The sequence below is a fragment of the Alternaria atra genome (assembly GCF_907166805.1).
Source record: "Alternaria atra isolate CS162 genome assembly, contig: 34, whole genome shotgun sequence".
In the NCBI taxonomy this organism is placed as follows: domain Eukaryota; kingdom Fungi; phylum Ascomycota; class Dothideomycetes; order Pleosporales; family Pleosporaceae; genus Alternaria; species Alternaria atra.
The window spans coordinates 234722-254833 of record NW_025091333.1 but is presented as its reverse complement, the minus strand read 5'-3'; the positions used below and the strand labels follow the sequence as shown (position 1 = coordinate 254833).

The 20112-nt window shown below is 51.5% G+C and overlaps 8 protein-coding genes across 8 annotated transcripts; 3 read left to right on the top strand and 5 right to left on the bottom strand.

Moving 5' to 3' along the window:
- Nucleotides 1–629: 629 nt before the first annotated feature.
- ALTATR162_LOCUS10529 (uncharacterized protein) lies at nt 630–4125 on the top strand (the record flags this gene model as incomplete). The annotated part of the gene is made up of 3 exons (XM_043318165.1): nt 630–1422; nt 1485–3984; nt 4044–4125. The coding sequence occupies 3 exons, from the start codon at nt 630–632 to the stop codon at nt 4123–4125; spliced, it is 3375 nt and encodes a 1124-aa protein (XP_043174100.1).
- A 446-nt stretch (nt 4126–4571) lies between these two features.
- Nucleotides 4572–4995, bottom strand: ALTATR162_LOCUS10528 (uncharacterized protein; the record flags this gene model as incomplete). The annotated part of the gene is made up of 2 exons (XM_043318164.1): nt 4572–4738; nt 4800–4995. 2 exons carry the CDS (start codon nt 4993–4995, stop codon nt 4572–4574), a joined length of 363 nt encoding a protein of 120 aa, XP_043174099.1.
- A 497-nt stretch (nt 4996–5492) lies between these two features.
- Nucleotides 5493–6699, top strand: ALTATR162_LOCUS10527 (uncharacterized protein; the record flags this gene model as incomplete). The annotated part of the gene is made up of 2 exons (XM_043318163.1): nt 5493–5541; nt 5669–6699. 2 exons carry the CDS (start codon nt 5493–5495, stop codon nt 6697–6699), a joined length of 1080 nt encoding a protein of 359 aa, XP_043174098.1.
- A 495-nt stretch (nt 6700–7194) lies between these two features.
- Nucleotides 7195–11952, bottom strand: ALTATR162_LOCUS10526 (uncharacterized protein; the record flags this gene model as incomplete). The annotated part of the gene is made up of 4 exons (XM_043318162.1): nt 7195–7244; nt 7298–7953; nt 8016–9992; nt 11744–11952. 4 exons carry the CDS (start codon nt 11950–11952, stop codon nt 7195–7197), a joined length of 2892 nt encoding a protein of 963 aa, XP_043174097.1.
- Nucleotides 11953–13089: 1137 nt separating this feature from the next.
- ALTATR162_LOCUS10525 (uncharacterized protein) lies at nt 13090–13764 on the bottom strand (the record flags this gene model as incomplete). Its single annotated transcript, XM_043318161.1, has 1 exon — nt 13090–13764. One exon carries the CDS (start codon nt 13762–13764, stop codon nt 13090–13092), a length of 675 nt encoding a protein of 224 aa, XP_043174096.1.
- A 626-nt stretch (nt 13765–14390) lies between these two features.
- Nucleotides 14391–15458, bottom strand: ALTATR162_LOCUS10524 (uncharacterized protein; the record flags this gene model as incomplete). The annotated part of the gene is made up of 2 exons (XM_043318160.1): nt 14391–15158; nt 15216–15458. The coding sequence occupies 2 exons, from the start codon at nt 15456–15458 to the stop codon at nt 14391–14393; spliced, it is 1011 nt and encodes a 336-aa protein (XP_043174095.1).
- A 1378-nt stretch (nt 15459–16836) lies between these two features.
- ALTATR162_LOCUS10523 (uncharacterized protein) lies at nt 16837–17920 on the top strand (the record flags this gene model as incomplete). The annotated part of the gene is made up of 4 exons (XM_043318159.1): nt 16837–16882; nt 16941–17339; nt 17393–17544; nt 17597–17920. 4 exons carry the CDS (start codon nt 16837–16839, stop codon nt 17918–17920), a joined length of 921 nt encoding a protein of 306 aa, XP_043174094.1.
- A 222-nt stretch (nt 17921–18142) lies between these two features.
- Nucleotides 18143–19312, bottom strand: ALTATR162_LOCUS10522 (uncharacterized protein; the record flags this gene model as incomplete). The annotated part of the gene is made up of 1 exon (XM_043318158.1): nt 18143–19312. One exon carries the CDS (start codon nt 19310–19312, stop codon nt 18143–18145), a length of 1170 nt encoding a protein of 389 aa, XP_043174093.1.
- Between the last annotated feature and the right edge of the window lie 800 nt (nt 19313–20112).

Here is a 20112-nt window from a genome sequence, read left to right as displayed (position 1 = left end):
CACGGCAGTAACTTGTAATGGTAAGTGCTGCGACGAATTGGGAAGCTGCAAAAGCCGAAGGCTGGGATTGCGTGCGAAGCGGAGGAAATGCATCATCGTGAGCGGGCCCGGTGATGGTGGTCAGGTAATATTGTAGTTGTGAAATGGGGAAGTTTGGCCAATTGAAGTACTCGAGATAACGAAGCCGGGCCGTTGTTGGTCGGAGATAGCCGCGGTCGATAACGGCGGTCGTATCGGCAAGTTTGTATGAGCAAAGAGAAACATGGACGGATAATGTCTTGTCCAACTTCGAATGCAAACTGCATGCAGCACGAACTGAGTAATAGTCGTGGTTCGTTGAGAGCGTTTATCGATATGTTCAGCTAGGTCTCGGGGCCAAATCTGGCTGTAGATCGTCAAATGATATAATAGTAGCTACGTTCAATTTTCAAACTAGTCTTGCTGAAGGAAAGGCGCAAGTTTTTCCTGCTGGACTCGTGCGGGACATGGCAGTAAGACTGGGTGTGGGTGATAATGGGAAAACGTGACACCGTGATGTAATCTGGAGCAGCTCGCGTCGCCTGCCTCACGCGTCTCCAGCTTTCTCCACAAGCACGTCGACCATCCGTTGCAACCCCGCGAACCACCCAATGGCGCCAAAAAGCAGTCAATCTACGCAGCCAAACTCGTCGCAGAAGGCCACGCAGCCGACCATCTCCAGCTTCTTCACAAAAAAACCGTCGCAGACGCCCAAGTCCACGCCGAAACCCGTTCCTAAGGCGCCTTCTCCACCTATCAGCAACGACGCAAACCAAGATGACGACAACGACGACGAAGATGGCCTTCCGGTCTCGCAGTCTATTCCCGTTCGTAAACGCGCAATACACGAAGACGATGCTCAGGATACCGATCGCTCCTCTCCCTCCAAGCGCGTTAGATTCGAGAAAGGCGACTCGCCGCGACAGACGTCTGCATTAAAGCTTCCAAAGATCACTGATAGGACCTCCAAGTTCCTGTTTTCCTCGTCACCTCCCGCACGGGATGAGAGCCATCAAAATGACGACGAGGATGCGGCGCTTTCGCAGAAGCAGAAGGAGAGGCTACACGAGAAGTTTGTCAAGAAGCTGGGTCGACCAGATAGCTTTGCCGAATTAAGGAGGCGCAACAAGATTATAGCTGAGGACAATCCCAATGCTAATGGCGAGGAAGGCGACGGTGAGGAGGACGGGGAGGAGGATGAGCCTCCCCAGAAGCCCACCAAGGGAAAGAAGAGCGTTGCGACGAAGAAGGCGAGCAAGCTGACACCCATGGAGATACAATATTTGGACATTAAGCGGAAGCATCTGGACACAATCATAGTCATGGAGGTCGGTTACAAGTACAAATTCTTTGGCGAGGACGCAAGAACTGCGTCGAAAGCGCTGGGTATCGTCTGTATACCAGGTAAGACCTGCGGTGTGCGAACTGTATGAGGCATACACTAACTTTATACGCCAATATTTCAGGAAAGTTCAGATATGACGAGCACCCCTCAGAAGCACACCTCGACCGATTCGCATCTGCCAGTTTTCCTACACATCGTCTGCAAGTCCACGTCAAACGTCTCATACAAGCGAACCACAAGGTTGGTGTAGTGCGGCAGCTAGAGACAGCAGCGCTGAAAGCGGCTGGTACCAACAGAAACGCTCCATTCGTACGGAAGCTCACCAATCTCTACACTAAAGGCACCTATGTGGACGATGTCGAGGGTTTGGAGGCACCTACTGAGGGCTCAGGTGCTGGCGTACAGTCGACCGGATATCTGCTTTGCATTACCGAGAGCAATGCGAAAGGTTGGGGTACCGATGAGAAAGTTCAGGTCGGGCTGGTGGCCGTCCAGCCTGCGACTGGCGACATCATCTACGATGACTTCGAAGACGGCTTTATGCGCAGCGAGATTGAGACACGACTGCTCCACATTGCACCCGCCGAGTTTCTTGTAGTCGGCCATCTATCCAAGGCTACAGAGAAGCTAATACAACATCTATCAGCTAGTAAGACCAACGTTTTCGGAGACAGGTCGCGGGTTGAGAGAGTGGAAAAGCCGAAGACGATGGCTGCACAAGCGTACAGTCACATCTCGAACTTTTATGCAGGCAAGATGAAGTCTAGCCAGGAAGTTGACTCTGACAAGCAAGGTGCCATCCTAGACAAGGTACATCAATTGTCAGAGCATGTCACGATATGTCTCTCAGCGATGATCACATATCTTAGCGAGTACGGGCTGGAACATGTTTTCGATCTCACAAAGTACTTTCAACCTTTCAGCGCTAGATCTTACATGTTGCTGAACGGCAACACTCTATCTAGTCTGGAGATATACCAGAACCAAACAGACTACACTTCGAAAGGCAGCTTGTTCTGGACCATGAACCGGACAAAGACTCGCTTTGGGCAGCGGTTGCTGAGGAAGTGGGTCGGCCGGCCGCTGATAGACAAGGAGAAATTAGAAGAGCGCATAGCAGCGGTGGAGGAGCTCAAGGAAGGCGACAACACCATACCTGTCGACAAGCTGAAATTCGTGCTTGGAAAGATCAGAACTGATCTCGAAAAGGTGCTCATTCGCATATATTACAAGAAGTGTACAAGGCCGGAACTGCTGGCAGCTTTGCAAAGTCTCCAGGAAATATCAAGCCAATACCTGTCAGCGAAGACACCCGAGCAGAGCGGTTTCGCTTCCTCACTCCTAAGCGAAGCAGTCTCGAACGTACCGAAGATATACGATGATTTGAACAACTTTCTAGAGCGTATCAACGCTCGAGCCGCAAAAGATGACGACAAGTACTCGTTCTTCCGCGAAGAGCATGAGGCGGAAGACATCAACGACCTAAAGTTGAGCATCGCCTCTGTAGAAGACGACCTCAACACACACCGAAAGGATGCGGCTGCGAAGCTGGGGAAGAGCCAGGTAGTCTACGTCACGGTTGCTGGAATTGAGTACTTAATCGAGGTCAAGAGGAAGGCACCTGAGGAGAAGAAGGTACCTGCTTCGTGGCAGCAGATCTCAGCCACCAAGACTACCTTGCGTTTCCACACCCCAGAAGTCAAGCGCATGCTCCAAGAGCGAGACCAGTACAAGGAGTCACTTGCGGCAGCATGCGAGAAAGCCTACATTGGTCTGTTAGAAGAGATATCGTCCAAGTATCAGCAGCTTCGAGATTGCGTAGCTTCTCTAGCAACACTCGACGCACTCCTTTCTCTAGCTACCTTGGCGAACCAGCCTGGTTATGTGAAGCCTACTTTCACAGACGACATTGAGCTCAACATCACTGGTGGTCGGCATCCCATGGTCGAGCAACTACTCCTCGACAACTACGTTCCCAACGACCTTTCCCTCTCACATGACTCTACGCGCGCCCTCCTTATAACAGGTCCCAATATGGGTGGCAAGTCCTCTTACGTGCGCTCTGCAGCTCTAATCGCCATCATGGGCCAAATCGGTTCCTACGTTCCAGCGGTCGAAGCGCGACTAGGCATGTTAGACGCCGTCTTCACCCGTATGGGTGCCTTTGACAACATGCTCAAAGGCGAATCAACCTTCATGGTCGAGCTCAACGAAACCTCTGATATCCTCAAATCCGCAACACCCCGTTCCCTTATCATCCTCGACGAGCTGGGTCGTGGTACATCAACCTTTGACGGTGTCGCCATTGCGGAAGCAGTGCTTGACTACGTTATCCGGGACCTACAGTCGCTCACGCTGTTCATCACGCATTACCAGCATTTGGCCAAACTCTCCAGTCGCTTCTCCAATGGTGAGCTGAAAAACGTACACATGCGCTTTGAAGAGCAGAATGGCGGAAAGGAAGTCGTCTTCCTATATGAAGCTACAGAGGGTATCAGTCATCGATCATACGGCTTGAATGTAGCGCGGTTGGCAAGGGTACCGGAGAAGGTCATCGATGTGGCCGGGGTCAAAAGTGCGGAGTTGGAAGAGAGTATGGGGGCGTGTAAACTGGGGAACTTGTAAGTCGCGTCAAGACAGAGGATGGACGGAGTCAAGGACTTGTGCTAACATTGAGTAGGTCGCGCATGGTGAAGGGCTTGCTGACTGATGAATCGGAAGCAAGTCTCGACAAGCTTGTTGAGGGTATTGAGCAACTGTAAAATGTTGATATGTACTTGTATTATATAGCTGAGGAACGGGCTCTCGGTGGAAGGGATGGATGGAATCAGCACGCGTCTGATGACGGTGCGTACGGAAAGCCGTTCTGTGTGTATTAGCAAGGTGTTGCCACCCTATATAAGGAAGTAACGTCGTGGAGGAGATTTTAGCACCCATTAAGTTTCTTCCTTGTATAGGGTGTAGCAAAGATGCCTGTTTAGGTTCTGATGGTGTTTCAACGTTGCGCAAACGAAGCACATGGATCTTGATAGAGTCACATAAAGTAAGACACTTGCTTGCTTGTGAAGTATTGTCATTGTTTCATTTCATGACTATCATAATCGTATGCATGTTACCATCATCGTGGTCATAGTCCATGGCCAGCGGATCTCCTGTCCTGCCGGCTCATTGCATACCCTTCATTATGCTGAAGCCTTAGCTCAACAGCTTAACCAAGGCGGGTCTCCTTGTCCTTGATGGGAATGTCGGAGCCGGTGGTGCTCTTGTACTGGCCACGGATGAAGTCGCTAATCTGTTCGTCCTTGGCTTGTTCGACGGCCGACTCGTTATCTTGAGGACCGGCGCCCATGAACTTCTCTTGGACGAAGTCGACACCTAGAGTAAATGTTAGCATCTGTCGCAATCACAACATGTCGGAACCCAAGGGTTGACGTACCCTTGTCGAGGTAGTCCTCGTTCTTCTCGCTCTCCTTGCCGCCGCCAGCAGCAGAGTTCAGCTTGTCGCCAATGCCGCCGAGGAAACCACCGGAGCCAGAGGACTTCTGCTCAGAACCTTGGCCTTGGACGACCTGCTCGTTGACGGATTGGCCTTGGCTGTTGCCGCTGCCGGTAACCTTGTTGAGGAAGTCCATGATGTTTGTTGTTGTTTGTTGGAGAATAGGTAAGATAAATAGGCAATCACAGTAGTAGGAATTGAAGGACGTTGTATGAGATTGTTGTGAGTTGTAAGCTGAATGGAATGGAGGAGAGAGCTATTTATGCAGCTGATTTACTGGCAAGGATGATGGTCTTGGAAGCGGGAGCAGCGATGGGTTAATCAAGATCTAGTCCCTGGTGACAGAATCTTGGTATTGAAGCTAAGCTGGCTTGATAGGCGTGTATTGCAGGCTGGGGTTATGAAGCTACGGGTGGTGTACCTGATGCGTAGCTGCCCCGCTTGCTGCGCGCCTACGTCATCCGAAGCTCGGAGACCCCGCCAACGCGGAAATTGAAACTAGTGCTATCGCGAGGGGGGACGTTCCGCCATCATGACTTGCACGTGCGAGAAATCTTGCCATTGCGGGTTTTGTTGCTTCTTCTTTGAAATTCTGGACCGGATTGACGCGTCTCTACCATTGTTGTCATCGCCATGATACCAATCACCATCATCACAGGTTTCTTGGGCTCAGGAAAAACAAGTAAGTTGTAAATTTCAGTCACAGGTCTTGCAATGCCCCCCCACAACACGAAATGAGCGCGTTCTGTTGAATTTTAACAAGAGAGCAAGGACAGAGAAATCACAACCTCATACTAACAGCCTTGCAGCGCTGATCCTGAACTTGATACCTCAACTCCCTAAAACCTACAAGCTCGCACTCCTAAAAAATGAATACGGCGACGTCAAAGTCGACACAGCACTCGCCTCCTCGGCCGCGATATCGGGTGTACAGGAACTCCTCAATGGATGCATATGCTGCAATCTTGTCGGGCAGCTCTCCGACGCCCTCGAAACGCTCGCCAATGATGTAAAACCCGACCGTATCGTCATCGAGACCTCGGGCTCTGCATTTCCAGCAACACTAGCCATGGAAGTAAATCGGCTGAGCAGGGAGACGGGAAAGTATGTCCTGGATGGTGTCATGAGCGTGATTGATGTAGAGAACTGGAAGGGATACGAGGATACAAGTTACACGGCCAAGATGCAGGCAAGATACACAGATTTGATCGTACTCAACAAGCACGAGCTGGTCAGCGAAAGACGGTTGGAGGATGTGGAAGATGCAGTGCTAGCGCTGGAGGTTGAGCCACAAATACCCAGAACAAAGAGTAGGAAAGGGTGGGTGGATAAGGATATTGTCTTTGGGCTGGATGCGAGGTTGGCCGGAGTCACCGAAGAGAATGGAAGCGCGCATGCACATGAGCATGATCATGACCATTCCAGCGAAGTTGAGGTTCTTACTGTTACACTGAAAAGCAAAGATGGGAAGGGTAGTGTGGACACGGTGAAACTAGCAAAACTCCTCGAGGATCCAACGAAAGACGAAGTATACCGGATAAAAGGCATCCTATACACCTCCACTCCACCAAAGTCATCAGATACTGAGGCGGATTCCCATCAAAAGATACCAGAGGGACGAGCAAGATACATCCTGAACTGGTCGTTCGGGCGCTGGACCTTTACAACTGTACCATTACCAGCCACCGGGAGCTCCAGCGAGGAAGATTTCACGCTAAGGTTGACGGTCATTACTGCGAGATATGAGTCGACTAAATGGAAGAAGCAAATTGAGTCAAGCGGGCTGGTTGCATTAGAAGGCAATGCTGAGGGCTCCTTGACAGTTGAGAAGATAGCGTGAGCGATGGACGTGAGAGTTTTTGATATACCCAGCCCAGTATTTAGACAAACTACATAGAATAGATTACTACATATACAGGATGATGATTTTGCATGCTCCGAGTCTAGATGTTGTCCCCATTCGCTGCAAGCGCCATCAGCGACGAACGTGGACTTACAATAAATCAGTAGAGGGCTTACTGTTATAATTCACGATATCTGGGCAGCAGAATTGTGTACACTTGGAGCGGGACTGATAAGAAGACTCTAGGTTCCGTGTTGAGTGTAGAAAAGATCTATCATAGGAAAAGACCAACCGGACTCCACTCTATGCAGTGCTTGTCATTCATTCATGCGTAACATCCCATGCGCAGCTCTTCGTCCCAATACCATGCCTCTATGCACCCGTTGCCCTCACCAATCATCATGTCGTAAGAGGGGTATCGAAAGTGTGAGACATGCCGTTCATGACTTTGTGTTCGCTTGCTTTTTTTTTTGAAGCTCCAACTCAATCATCTCAAGGCGAGCGGGGGTTCTTGGAGAGCTTGCTCAGAGCACCAAGCAGACCTGTGGTGCTGGTTAGCAAAAATCCTGTTGGGCATTCAGAAAACAAAACTTACCAGTTGCGCCGTTGGGCAATGTCGACATGGCAATCGAGTTGCGATCACCCACGGTAACAGTCTGGACATTGGGAACTTTCCAATCCTCCTTCAACTTCTCCGCCCATCGGAAGACACCCTCATCACTTCGGTCGTTGCCAGCTGCAAACACAAAGTCGGGTCGAGCCGTCTCTGGGTATTTGCTGAAGATATACTGCGAAGCAGAGGCCTTGTCAAAGTCAATGGGCTCGATGACAACCGAGTCCTTGGTGGGAACCGCCTTTATGCGTTGCTGCTCACACGCATCGTTAATGTGGTTCGCGCAGTCACCGGCATGTCGGCTTGCAGAGTCGTCCTTGTCGCTGGGTTTGTTGTAGTGGAAGATGATAGAGCAGTGGCGCTCCTCAACCCAACTACCTTCCACACGCTCGAGATAGTACTGCAAGATAGGCTTGACTGAGTCTTTCCACTTCACAGTCTTCTCTTCTTCGGGGAATTGAATCCATTCACTCGCGGTGGGCTCGCGTAAGAAGCAACCATTCTCCGCGATGAGACCGAGACCTCGTACGCGGTTAAAGATGAGCTCGGTCTCTCGAACAGTCCGACCAGTCATAACGTAGACAACGTTCTTCTCATCAGAAACAAGGTCGTTGAGAACGACGATGACACGCTCAGTGCTTGCCAAGATGGTGTTGTTAACAGATCCGTAAGATGCGAGTGTACCTTCGTAATCAAGTACAAAGAGTCGTCGTTGAGATTCCTGGTAGGTACGGGCAAGGTTGCTGGAAGAAAGACGGGAATGGACATGGTATCGCGCTTGAACTGTTCGTCGTGGACCTTGGCTAGATAGGTACTCAGGTTTTTGACCCAGAAATCGCCGGTTTGGTGCATAACCGTGTCGCGCAACTTGGTATATCTCCGTTCCTTCTCAGAGTCGGTCATCTCCAAAGCGACCCGGAATGCTTCTGCGATGCTGTTGTAGTCCCATGGATTTACGGCTAGATCGGCTCCTTCAAAGACCGAGGCACTTCCGGTAAACTCACTGAGAATGACAGGACTGTGCTTCTTTTCGCTCGCACGGCCGTCCTGGCAGATGACAAACTCGTGGCAAGTGAGGTTCATGCCTTCGCGAAGACTTGTGATTGCGAGTGCGTCGGCGATGGAGAGAAGCGCGAGATACTGCGAGAAAGCAATGTCTTGCCTTAGGAAGATGAGAGGGTTGTGAGTCAAGGTCGAGTGAACTGCATCGATACGAGTGACAATCTCGGAAACGGTTGCAGCGAGCTCGGTGTCCTCGGTGGTGGATGTGGCGACTTGGATCATGACAACCTTGTCCCTCCACTCTGGGTTCTTGTTCAAAAACAGCTCGAAGGCCAACAGCTTCTGTCGGACACCACGAATGTTGTCGAGCTTGTCACGAGCGACAATAACCTTTTTGCCCTCGTATCGCTTCTGCATGGTCGTGATCCACTCTAGAACTTCGGGTTCTTCACGTGCCAGGGCGAGAGCGCGAGGGTCAATACCAATGGGCGATGAGTGTACGTTGACAAAACGGTTTTCTAGCTGGACTCCGTCTTCGGTAGCCTCGACTGAGAGAATCCTGCTGCATGTCTGCAGGAAATGGTGGGCATACTCCGGTGTCTGAAATGCGACTAGGTTCGCTCCGAGCATGCCGTCAAGCAGCTCCTTGCGCGCAGCTAAGCAGCGGAATACCTCGGACGATGGGAAGGCAGTGTGGAGGAAGAAGCCAATCTGTGCATCTGGGAGCTTCTGGCGGATCATTTGAGGAACAAGACACAGGTGGTAGTCGTGAATCCAGATGACATCCCCGCGCTTGTAGTTTTTGACAACCTTATCCGCAAAGGCCTGGTTGACCTTGACATAGAATACCCATGAGTGATCAAGGAAGGCCTTGCTCTTGGGGTGATCGGGGATAATGTAGTGGAAGACTGGCCATAGGATGGTCTTGCAGTAGTGGGCGTAGTGGCCGTCAAAGTCCTTGTCGCTGACGAAGACGGTGAGAGCGTCATGCTCTTCCTCAAGTTTCTCGTAAATCTCCGTCTTCTTCTCCTCGTTCAAGCTGTCGGTAGGGAAGCCAATCAAGCCCACGCTTATAGTGTCGCTAATGCACTTGTTGTCAACTGCACAGCGTAGAGCGTTGGTAAGCCCGCCGTTGCCCTGGACAGCAGGCACAACGGTGTACTCGGTGGCCCATCGCGGGTCTGTTGTAGGCTTGCCGGCATGAGAGCCCTTCATGCGCTCCTTCTGGGCTTGCGCCCGCTCCTGTGCCTTGGCGTATTCCAGAATCGTGTCGGGTGGTGCTGGCTCGGCCCTCGACATGGGCTGGTTGAAGAACCGGCCGGTGGTACCCCATTCAGGGACATGGGCATCGCTACGTACCAGGCCCCGGGGGTCTGCTGGCTTGGGAAAGTGCGTGGCTGCACTGGGCAGGCCAGGGGTGAAGAAGTCTTCATGCTCGGTCATTCTCATAGGCGTCTTGGGCAGTTGGATATGCGTCGGCGGCGCGCGCTTAAGGAGGCTCTGGGGCTGCTCATCATCTGCATTTTTGGTAGCTGGTCGTGCACTGCCTGCACTAGTGGAGGAGGGCTCGCGGGCGGTCTCGTTCAGCTTTGGGGGAGCTGGTTGTGGTGGGCTTGGGGCGTTGGAGTTGGAGTTGGACTTGGACTCGTGGAAATCGACAGTATACGGTAGGAAACTAACTACATTAGATGAGGTGAAGGCGCAGAGCTGCAAGTAACAATCATGATGCGCTGTCTATCGATTGGATAAGCAGAAAGTGGTTACCTACAGGGAGACGACGTGGGTGGTCATGTTGGGCAGCAGTCTGGCGTCGGCGCCCGCTGGTCAGAAATTGTGGTTGTAGAAATGGCGTGGAGATTGTGAAAACAGATATAGGTGGGGGGAGCGGGTCCTGTACAACGGCTCGGAGGAGACGAGGTGAAGTTATAGAGGCGGTAGGAGCGCGCAGTGAAATTTCCGGTAGGTTCGATCGATCGTGAAGCTCGTCCAAGGGAAGCCAGACGTTAACTTTGGCGTGTCGAGTTGGCGGCCCAAGCAAGAAAGAGCTGTCAGAGGCCTAGGGGGAGAACAGGAAAATTCAGGATATCTGGCTGTTGTTCCTGATGAGGCGTGCGACATACGGCCAGGGACAACGTACTGGTTACTTTCATGTCCATGGCCGCAAATTGCAAGATTTCAGCCCCGCGGTATGACGTACAGCCACACCGGACAAGCACAGCGCGTTGCAGAGCTTTGTGGGCCTCTCCACAGCAATTCGTGCAGCGAATGACTCGATGATAATCATCTTTACGCAAGTTCCACGGAAACAAGTCGTCAGACGAATGTGCGCCGGCGCATCCTTTGCCAAAGCCTGACAGCTGCGGGAGCTTCCCATTTAGTCGCAAACCACACAGCCCCGCGCACCAATTAGAGAGGCTACGGCTCGTGCAACCGTTGGGGCTATCAACCATAGCCTGCTTCAGTCCTGTGCGCGCCGAATGCTCCGAAGCCAGTCACCCGTCTGTTCAGCTCGGGCAGCTTCCAGCTTCCATGTGAATAAGGTGCCATCTCGATGAGGAGTGGCGGGGAAAGTGTTGAGTCTTTTTGTAGCGCTTCGGCACCTTGCACCGTCATGGCATTTGCGCAGAATCCGATATTGCGCGAACAATCCGATGTTCGCCTACATCAAATTCTCCCGCGGCTCACTGACCCCACCTATTACTATATTTTTCATGCATGTGGACTGCAGACGCTCAGCAAACCAACCATCTAGAATTGGGCGTGTGAGAACAGATGAGAAGGTTGGAGAAACCTACTGCGTTCCAAACCTCGGCCTCAACTCCCCCAACATTTCGGTAGGACGTTTCATGAGGATACCGAGATATCATGCAACCTTGTACTGAGACCGAGACGTGACAGAAACTTCTCGCTTTACCCGGCCGTCCTCGTAAGCAACCGGCCGCAGTATATGCAAGATCATGATATCTTCTTGACAAGTCAGATACATTGATCATACTAGTGACAAACTGAACAGTTCAATCGGCATAGTCGCCGATGCGGCCATAAGAATGTGGTTCTGGCTGTCTTGAAAATATACGTACGCTGTCTTCAAACGTCATGTGATACTATACAGTCCAGAGTCAACCGGTCAAGACTTCACAAGCCAACAACCTGTTCAAATCCCAAAATTAAGCCCTCTTCTTCCCTTTTTTGCTCACACTGTCACCCCCGGGCACCCCCACCCCCAGTAGATACCCCGTCCTCACCAGCACAGGCAACACATTCAACGTATTGGTGACTACATCCTTGTCGCTCCAGCTCCCAAAGTCTAAAATCCCTCTCGTCCCCATCTCACACCATGCCGCATAGCAATGCCCCAAATCACACAGCACCAACCCCAACACGATCCACCACCACGTCCTCCTATCGTCCACAACCCGCATCAACACGCCCTCTGTGAAAGCAAAGAAGAGGTATGCCGATGCGAGTTGGTCGTAGGCGATTTGTGAATCGGGGTGGTAGGCCGACGTCGACGGCATGAAGGTGAAGTACTGCGCTGGTGCCCAGTGGAGGTGGTAGACGCCGCCGAGGGCGAAGAAGGGTTCGAGATAAAGGTGCCAGAGACGGTATATAAAGGGCGTGTTTGGGGGCGCCATGGCTGCGCGTATGCGGTGTGGGTGCGAGGTAAGGCGTATGTAAGGCTTTGTGCGGTTGTAGAATCAGATCGCTCGTCCCGTTGCGCTAAGTTGGATCTGTGATCTCCACGATGTGACAGATGGTATACAAGCGATTGACAAAATCGCAAGTAAGCGCTGTTCCTTGTCGTTGAAACCTATTCAAGCAAGCACTCATGCGACAGCAACGAGAACAGCACTGTATGACGTAGTCTGAACAAGCGCATGCCAGGTTGTTAGTTGTCCCTGCCGGCAAGTTGCGGGCGGACAATAGAGTCGAGTCCGGTATTGGCGGAACTTGCGGAACATACCAACACCGCAATCGATAGTAATTCTACAAACTGCCTTATTGGGAAGTGCGAGCAGGGAACGGACTTCCGGTGCAGACATGCAGATGATCAAGTTTTCTCCGTCTTGATCCTGTTGGCCTGTTTCTCGTAGCAAGGCGATTGGCGTTGGGAACGGAGGGAATTGAGTAGTTGTGTCACGCGCGCGAGGTATGGCCGGCATGTAACACAGTATGCAGGGGATGTTGTACACGTACTTACTGGGAACTTGGACGCGGGAAGCGTTGTATAGGCGGTAAAACGGGTGGTAAGGTGATTAAGAACTTATTGACCCATTCAGGTCTGTTGTTCCAGCAACAGTGTGCATAGAACATCTGCATAGATTATAATAATACATACTCGCCAAATTTGACATCAACTCCAGAATTGTAAAGCCCCGTCACTTCTCCTTCTGGTCTTGCCTCATGCACATGTATCTCTAGCGTGCGCCGAAGAAACAGTGCACTCGTCTGACTCCTGTCACTCGGCACACCCTGAAGACAATCACCTTTGTACCGGCCATGCCCATCTCACAGCTTGGCATGCTGTCACGTTGCTCGCTGGCTATAGAGTAGCGCTGAAATTTGGACACTGTCCGCAAATCGTTGATTAGGCCATGACGATGCGCTTCCGACATTCAGTGGTTTGACGTCCTGAAGTCAAGACATACCGGCGGGATTGGGCAAGGGGCAGACGGCAGGACGGCAGCTGACCCTGCAGATTGTGAAGGGTACCGTGAAACCTGAGACAGACCATTTCCTCGGGTCCGCGGTCTGTATATCGCATACCCCCATCATTCCATCCTGCCCTCTTGCACATACACATTGTGAGGCCCAGCACCGCAGTGCAATGCGCCGCTCGCCAGCTGTGTAAACTTCGCTTCAGCGACATCGCCCATACAATGTTCAACAAAGTACCGCGCCGCGAGCTCGTTTGCTGCCAGCATGGTTCCACAAGTCCCTACAACCTTTGTGTCCTCGCCCATATCACGGTTTTTGCTGCTGGCCACAACATGGTATACTGTTCTGCCATCGTGCGCTCGTGGAATCAATTTCTGCGAATACAGAGCATCGCGTAGGGCGAGCGGATATGTGCTGATGTCGCCGGGGACGATAGTAGGTTCGGGGCGGCGATGGACCAGCTGGGGTGCGGTGGCCACCTGTAGCGGAGGCTGCGAAACTTGTGGATAGGGATGAGGTTGCGGGTATGCGTGAGGAGTTGCGGGCGTAGAGCCGCTGACGACGGAGGCAGGGGCCAAACGCGGTTGTTGCTGTTGATGCTGAAGTAGGAAATCGCGATGCTCGTCCAGTTGTTTCCTCAGTGCGTCGCTCGTTGTTTGAAAGATGCGCTCCTGGACGCCTGGACCGAGGTTGCGCGAATAGTGTCGCAGGTCGGAGCTGCAGTCGAGCTGCAAAAGGCGGTGCTGACGATCGAAGCTATGTGAACGTGCTGGAACTGTTGCTGTCATTTTCGGGGTTGCTGTTTGCACGACTTGACGCGGCTATATTAGATGGAGATGAAAATCTGATATGATGTGAATGACGCGGATATTCGCAGATCGTGGAATCTTAGAAGGCCCGGAGCCATTTCCTCCCGTGTTCACGTCTCCACGTGATATGGCGTGGCAGTATCACGACGCGAGCACTTGAGGCACGTGTCGTTGCTTCTGAGCCATTGTATCGAAAATTATTTTTGCTATGCATGCTGGTGCGTCGGTGTGCTGCGATATATCTGAGATTTATACGCCAGTTCTATATGCGGTATACGGGTCGTTATATGACGTCGCAGGATTGGTGGGCGTGAACATAGATAGAAACATGACGATCCTGCCGGGATACTCCTTCAACAAGATCGCGCTGAAACTCCACCAACGCCCACCATGAAACGCCATGACAACAAAAAGGAAAAATCATGCTTGCTTAGGGGAAACATCTTACAAGTGAAACCCGGATCTCCACGTAAACATTACATTGCCCAGTGAAAGCCATCAGCAAACCATATGCGTGTCATAATCGTCATGAGAAGCGGCCTGACTCCGTATTTTGAGTAATACTACCACTTCATGAGGGGTGCAGGTGAAGCTTATTACACGCTTCATAGTCCGTTACCGAATGCCTGACGAACGTCGTGCTGAAGAGCCTCGTAGTACTCGCAGAGATCGGGGAAGGCTACTATCGCCTGTTTAACCGGGAAAGGGACATCGCAGACGATCTTGCGCCAGTCGTTGCGACGCTCGCGCACGACGTGAATGAGCTCCTTCATGCAGTTCAACGACATGACACACATTTTGCGAGCCCACTCAATGTCGATCGAGCCGTTGAGGTGCTCTAGATCTTGTGTAGTGGGGTTGATCAGTACTGACCAGGCAAAGTTGTCGTGTGAGGGAGACGATGCTACGGGCGGTGTGGCAGGCGTTCCTCCATAGGCCGCACCCACCTTGAAGTACTGAGCCCAGACATGATCAAGGTGCTTCGCGAAAGGGCTCGGTGGAACCTTGTTGCGGGAGTTACCTGAGTCAGACTGACCCTGACGGAAAGCCATCTCTTGTACAGCTAGATACTCGGGAACATCGGTCATCAATGGTGGAGATGTGTCAGCAGAATTGACTATGGGAGATGAGCGACGGCTTGAGTTGAATGACAGACGACCAGAAGTACGCCAGTTGTCAGACATCTGGCTAGTATGGGTGCTGCGACGTTGTGTATTGGGGTTGTTGAGGTGGTCGGCTCTGCTGGACTGCGTCTTTTGAGCAGAACCACCATACTGCTGAATAGCCTGCGGAGAAGCGAGAGTCTGGGAGATAAGGGAGGGCATGCCGTTTCTGTTGGCTGACATATGATGAGCTCGCTGAGGGGTTGTCGGCTGTGTGTATGTTAGAAACAGTTCCCTGGCATGTCTCTGGACTCAAGTAAGGCTCACAAGCTGCTGCTTGGCTTGTAAAATCTGGTTGTTGACTTGTCCTCGAGGTACAGTCATGGAATGGCCAGCGGCATTGTCGGAGCCCAGCTGCAACAGTGATCCTCCAGAGGGAGTGGATGAATCAGTTGACGCGCTTGCATGAGATCCAGCCTCTACCACACTCGGCGAGATATCAGACTGACCATCCGTCTGGAAGCGCACTGTTTGACCACTGCGATGTGGACTGCCGTAGTTGCCGATCATGCTACCTCCAATGACTCTGCTCTTGCTGGGCGTGTGCCTCTCGAGGACTGTCAACAACAAGATTTAAAAGCAAATGCAAGAGCAGATGACTGACCTGAGGTGATGAAGACATTGCTTACAGAATCTTGGCAACAATGGTGCGTTAATAGTGGATGCGAATGTGGGCGAGGTGCGAGCGAAGTGCGATGGTGGAGAGAAGAGGGCGGACGTAGTGTGGGTTGGCAACAGATGCTCCCGCCAAGCTAACAGCTATCACAATTAGGCATCCTAGAGTGGCCGTCTTGAATCTCACTCTCTATAAGGCGTTAGGAAGAGCTCGAAGTGGGATCAAGACACGCGACTTTCGTCGTGCCTTCTGTTTCATGGTACGCGTGGTGAAGGTGAGTCGACGTCCGGAAGAGGAAAGAGCGAAAACATGAGCGTGAGATAGGACCGAGTAAATAGAAAAGCGGACCCGAAATTGGCATGATACAGTGTCCTTAAGAAGCGTATCGAAACGACGTGTATTTATAATACCTGAGAGTGTGACACGGTCAAGGTAAGAGTGATCTATGGGTCTGGTCAGTAACGCAAATGCAAGTGGAAAACAGGGCGAAAGACAAACACATGTACTCTTGAGATTGTTGACACAAAATTTGATTTACTGAAGTTCCAAGTCTGTGAAGGCCAGGCCGTGGATGAGACGTGTGCAATGATTGCAATGGAATGACAGGCGCAAAACGAGCTGCAAGGAAGTGTCTGGAATATAGAGAAGAGTGTGTACGAGACCCAGATAACGAGAGGGTGCATAAGGTTATATACCGAAAGTGCAGAGTTCTGCATGTTGATTATTACTACAGACGTAGAATCTTGAAGTGAATTCTACTTTTCGTGAGGCTGGTGGTGCGGACAGAAATGTCGATCGTCAACACATGGCATAACATACATCAAGCCACCACGACAGTACCGAATTTTCTACCGTTGGCAGTTTCAGGATATCAACCTTGCGAAATGGTCACACGAGCTCGAAGAGATTGCATAAAGCCGACAATGTTCCTATGAAGCCGACTCGTTTGCGCCACTTTCCACAAGGCCAATGGCGTGAACGGGAGGAGTCGAGAACAACCGAATCGTACGAAGATTACTGCGCGAACATTCTGCATGTTGATGAATATATGGTGAGATGTTCATAGCAAGTGTTGACGTTTTCGACAATGATGTAGTGGCGTCGAAGGGCCGAAGAAGCCGGGATCGTCCGATGAACGGGTACCACCAATCACAGATTGGCAGTTGTCATAACCGAGGAAGCTTGAGTGGCGCTCTGGCGCTACAACTTCGATGATAGCAACACTTTGACCTTTAAGCCTCAGCCCGCACTCTCCACTCCACATTAGACACAATGGCCTCCATACGCGCTTTTACTCGTCTGGCTGCCCAGCGAACTGGTACGTATATCGCCCAGTATCACAACCTCAATTGAGCATTGCTAACGCTCCACGGCAGCCGTACGCCCGGCAGTTTTCTCTCGTGGCTTCGCCTCCGTAAACGACGTTCACGCCCGGGAGCCCATCTCCAAGGTCGCCGAAAAGATCGCACCCGATGCTTCGCGATCACCCATCCCCGAAAGCGAGACGTCGACAATCAAGGATCCCGAGGCCAGCAAAGATGCGAAGACCAAGACCTTCCACATCTACCGATGGAACCCAGATGAGCCCACGTCCAAGCCCAAGATGCAGTCGTACACGCTCGACCTGAACAAGACTGGACCCATGATGTTGGATGCGCTCATCAGGATCAAGAACGAGGTGGACCCTACTCTGACTTTCAGGCGGAGTTGTCGTGAGGGTATTTGCGGAAGTTGTGCCATGAACATCGACGGAGTCAACACACTGGCATGTCTTTGTATGTGGAATAGCATCGCACATGGGAGTTGGGAGGCTAATAGGATACAACAGGCCGCATTCCTACCGACACTACCAAGGAATCTCGCATCTACCCGCTTCCCCACATGTACGTTGTCAAGGACCTCGTACCGGACATGACTCTCTTCTACAAGCAATACCGATCGGTGAAGCCATACCTGCAGCGCACCACTGCCGCACCAGATGTACGTATATATTCTGAAGCTTGCCGAAAAGTTAGTACTAACAGTTTACCAGGGTCGTGAGTACCGCCAGTCCAAGGAAGACCGCAAGAAGCTCGACGGACTCTACGAATGCATTCTCTGCGCCTGCTGCTCGACATCGTGCCCATCATACTGGTGGAACCAAGAGGAGTACCTTGGCCCCGCTGTCCTTCTCCAGTCCTACCGATGGATCGCCGACTCACGAGACGAGAAGAAGGCCGAGCGCCAGGACGCCCTCAATAACAGCATGAGCTTGTACCGATGCCACACCATTCTCAACTGCTCAAGGACATGCCCCAAGGGACTGAACCCTGCGCTAGCCATTGCGGAGATCAAGAAGAGCATGGCCTTCACCTAGAGTGGTCGAGACTGTTGTAGTAGTAGTGGGAGAGTCACTGCATCATATTCGCTGTGTGTACCTGCGATTTTGCGCTGAAGTCGATATTTTTGAGTCGGATTTGTACTTTTGAGATGTATATGCAAACAAATTCAGGCAATTATTTCATTGTTTCTTATCTCTATCTAACCTTTGCTTAATACGAGTCTGTGAATCCTCACCTTTCCTTTCAAGTCGTTTTCTTCACCCAAACCAGGGACCCCTCTCGCCTGGCCCTCTGATCTCATACATCATCCACCCACTGAGTGACTGGAGTGAATCCAGCTTCTCCTCCGCTGTTCCAGCCCATGGGTCGTCTTTGCTTGTGATCTTAATACCTAGCGACCCTGCAATCATCTTTGTCTTGTACTCCGTACCATTGTCGTCCACCAAGACTGGCACGGAAGCAAAGCCACTCGGAATATCATTAGTATCAACGCGATGGTATGATGCGCCATCCAACTCCAACCGCTCTGGATCGGTTGGGCTAATTCCCCAGCCACTCACTCCTCTCTGCAGATCATACATACATTTCCCCTTGTCGTCCCAGAAGCAGAATGCCGTCAACCAGCCTCCCAGGTACGACGGCCCACTACCTCCGCCAAAACGATGCGCAATCTTGGACCAAAAGTCGCGTGAGGTGGCAGCCTGTTTTGAATCAAAAGTAGCTATGAAGTTGCGCAGAACGGGGCGAAGGAGGTCTGCAAATGTGCTTGTCTGAGGCCCCAACTCTGGCAGTTTATCGAGTCTGGCGAGGATATCTTCGTAATCTGCGCGCTCACCTAATAGAGTGACAGTGGGAATCCCACACATGAGGGTCATCTTGTATGAGAAATAAGCCTGCATACTGCCCATCATGAGCACCGCAGCCGTCGTACGGTCGGTAACTGTGGTCGTGCTGAAGGCTGGCATGATCCAGTCTCGCAAGTTAGGGTCCTTGACATTCTCCCGTATCAACGCTGTCATGCGCCGTGCGAGCGCGCCGACGTCTACGCTATGGATATTGCCAACGTCTTTGACTTCGAGCTGTTTCTGCCCTTGGTGCGAGACGAAGTGGTCGCGCAGTTTTTCGGCGTTGGCGTTGATGTAGAAGTTCAGCTGCGATAAGATGGCGAACCATACATCTTCGGGGCGGATGGTAAGGTGATGATGGCTGCAATATGCATTGAAAGCTGCGTGGACGAACCCGTTGTTCGATTCGATGAGGTGAGATTTACCGAACTCGTCCTCGGGGATGGAACTTTGGATAACCCTTTTGCACTTTTGCGAGTCTCGTGGACTCGTCCCTCTTAGTAGTTCTTCGCTAGAGGTCAGTTTGTGATTTCTGTAGTAGCTGTTGGATTCGTGGTCCGCAACTGTGAGTGTGACCGGCATGGTTGTTGGTGTGTATTGGAAGATCGGTTGCAGCGTAGAGAAAATCCGAATTATTTTGAAATGTTAAGATTGTACTTTTCCTCATGAGAATACGAATAACTCTTATACCTATGTGACATGGGTTTCAGGCGGCCGTTACAAGGTTGTCGCTGTTGCTGCCTATGCCTAGATCAGCCTACGGTCGTGGATGGGTGCCTTCCAATGGTTCGCGGGGTAATTCCGTTTTCGCTCTTCCAAAATTTGCACCAGCCATCACAACGAAAAGGCACAGCTTTACTTGATGAAATTGTCACATGGAAGAGCAACGCGTCCGCGAATCTGCCATCATAGCTCCCGATACCGACAGCATGATGCCTCGTTTGAAGAAACCAGCCAAACGGTGTCTTCCTGTACATGGTTTCTCCTTCGATGATAAATGATCCCGGCTCACAGAACAACAACACTTGCACAGTCTTGGACTTCTTTTGTCATCCATGTGTTCAAAAACATGCCAATATCAGGCTGCAGTTTGGCCTGCACAGCCAAGTATGTGGCGTCGGAACAAGGCAACCTCCCAGACACAACCGGCTCCATGTCTACTTCAACATCATACCTACTCCAGTGAAGAAACAGAATGTCTGATCTCAAACGAACAGTCAATTCGGGTATTTTCAGGGAGAGCCCATTGCTACAAGGACTTCCGAGTGAGGTTCCACCAAGTTCCCCATACACGTTCTTCCTTGTGACGATAGCAGGCGAGACGCCTGAGCATCGAGACGCTCGATTTGAACCACTCAGTACCTTCAAGTCTATCCCTAATC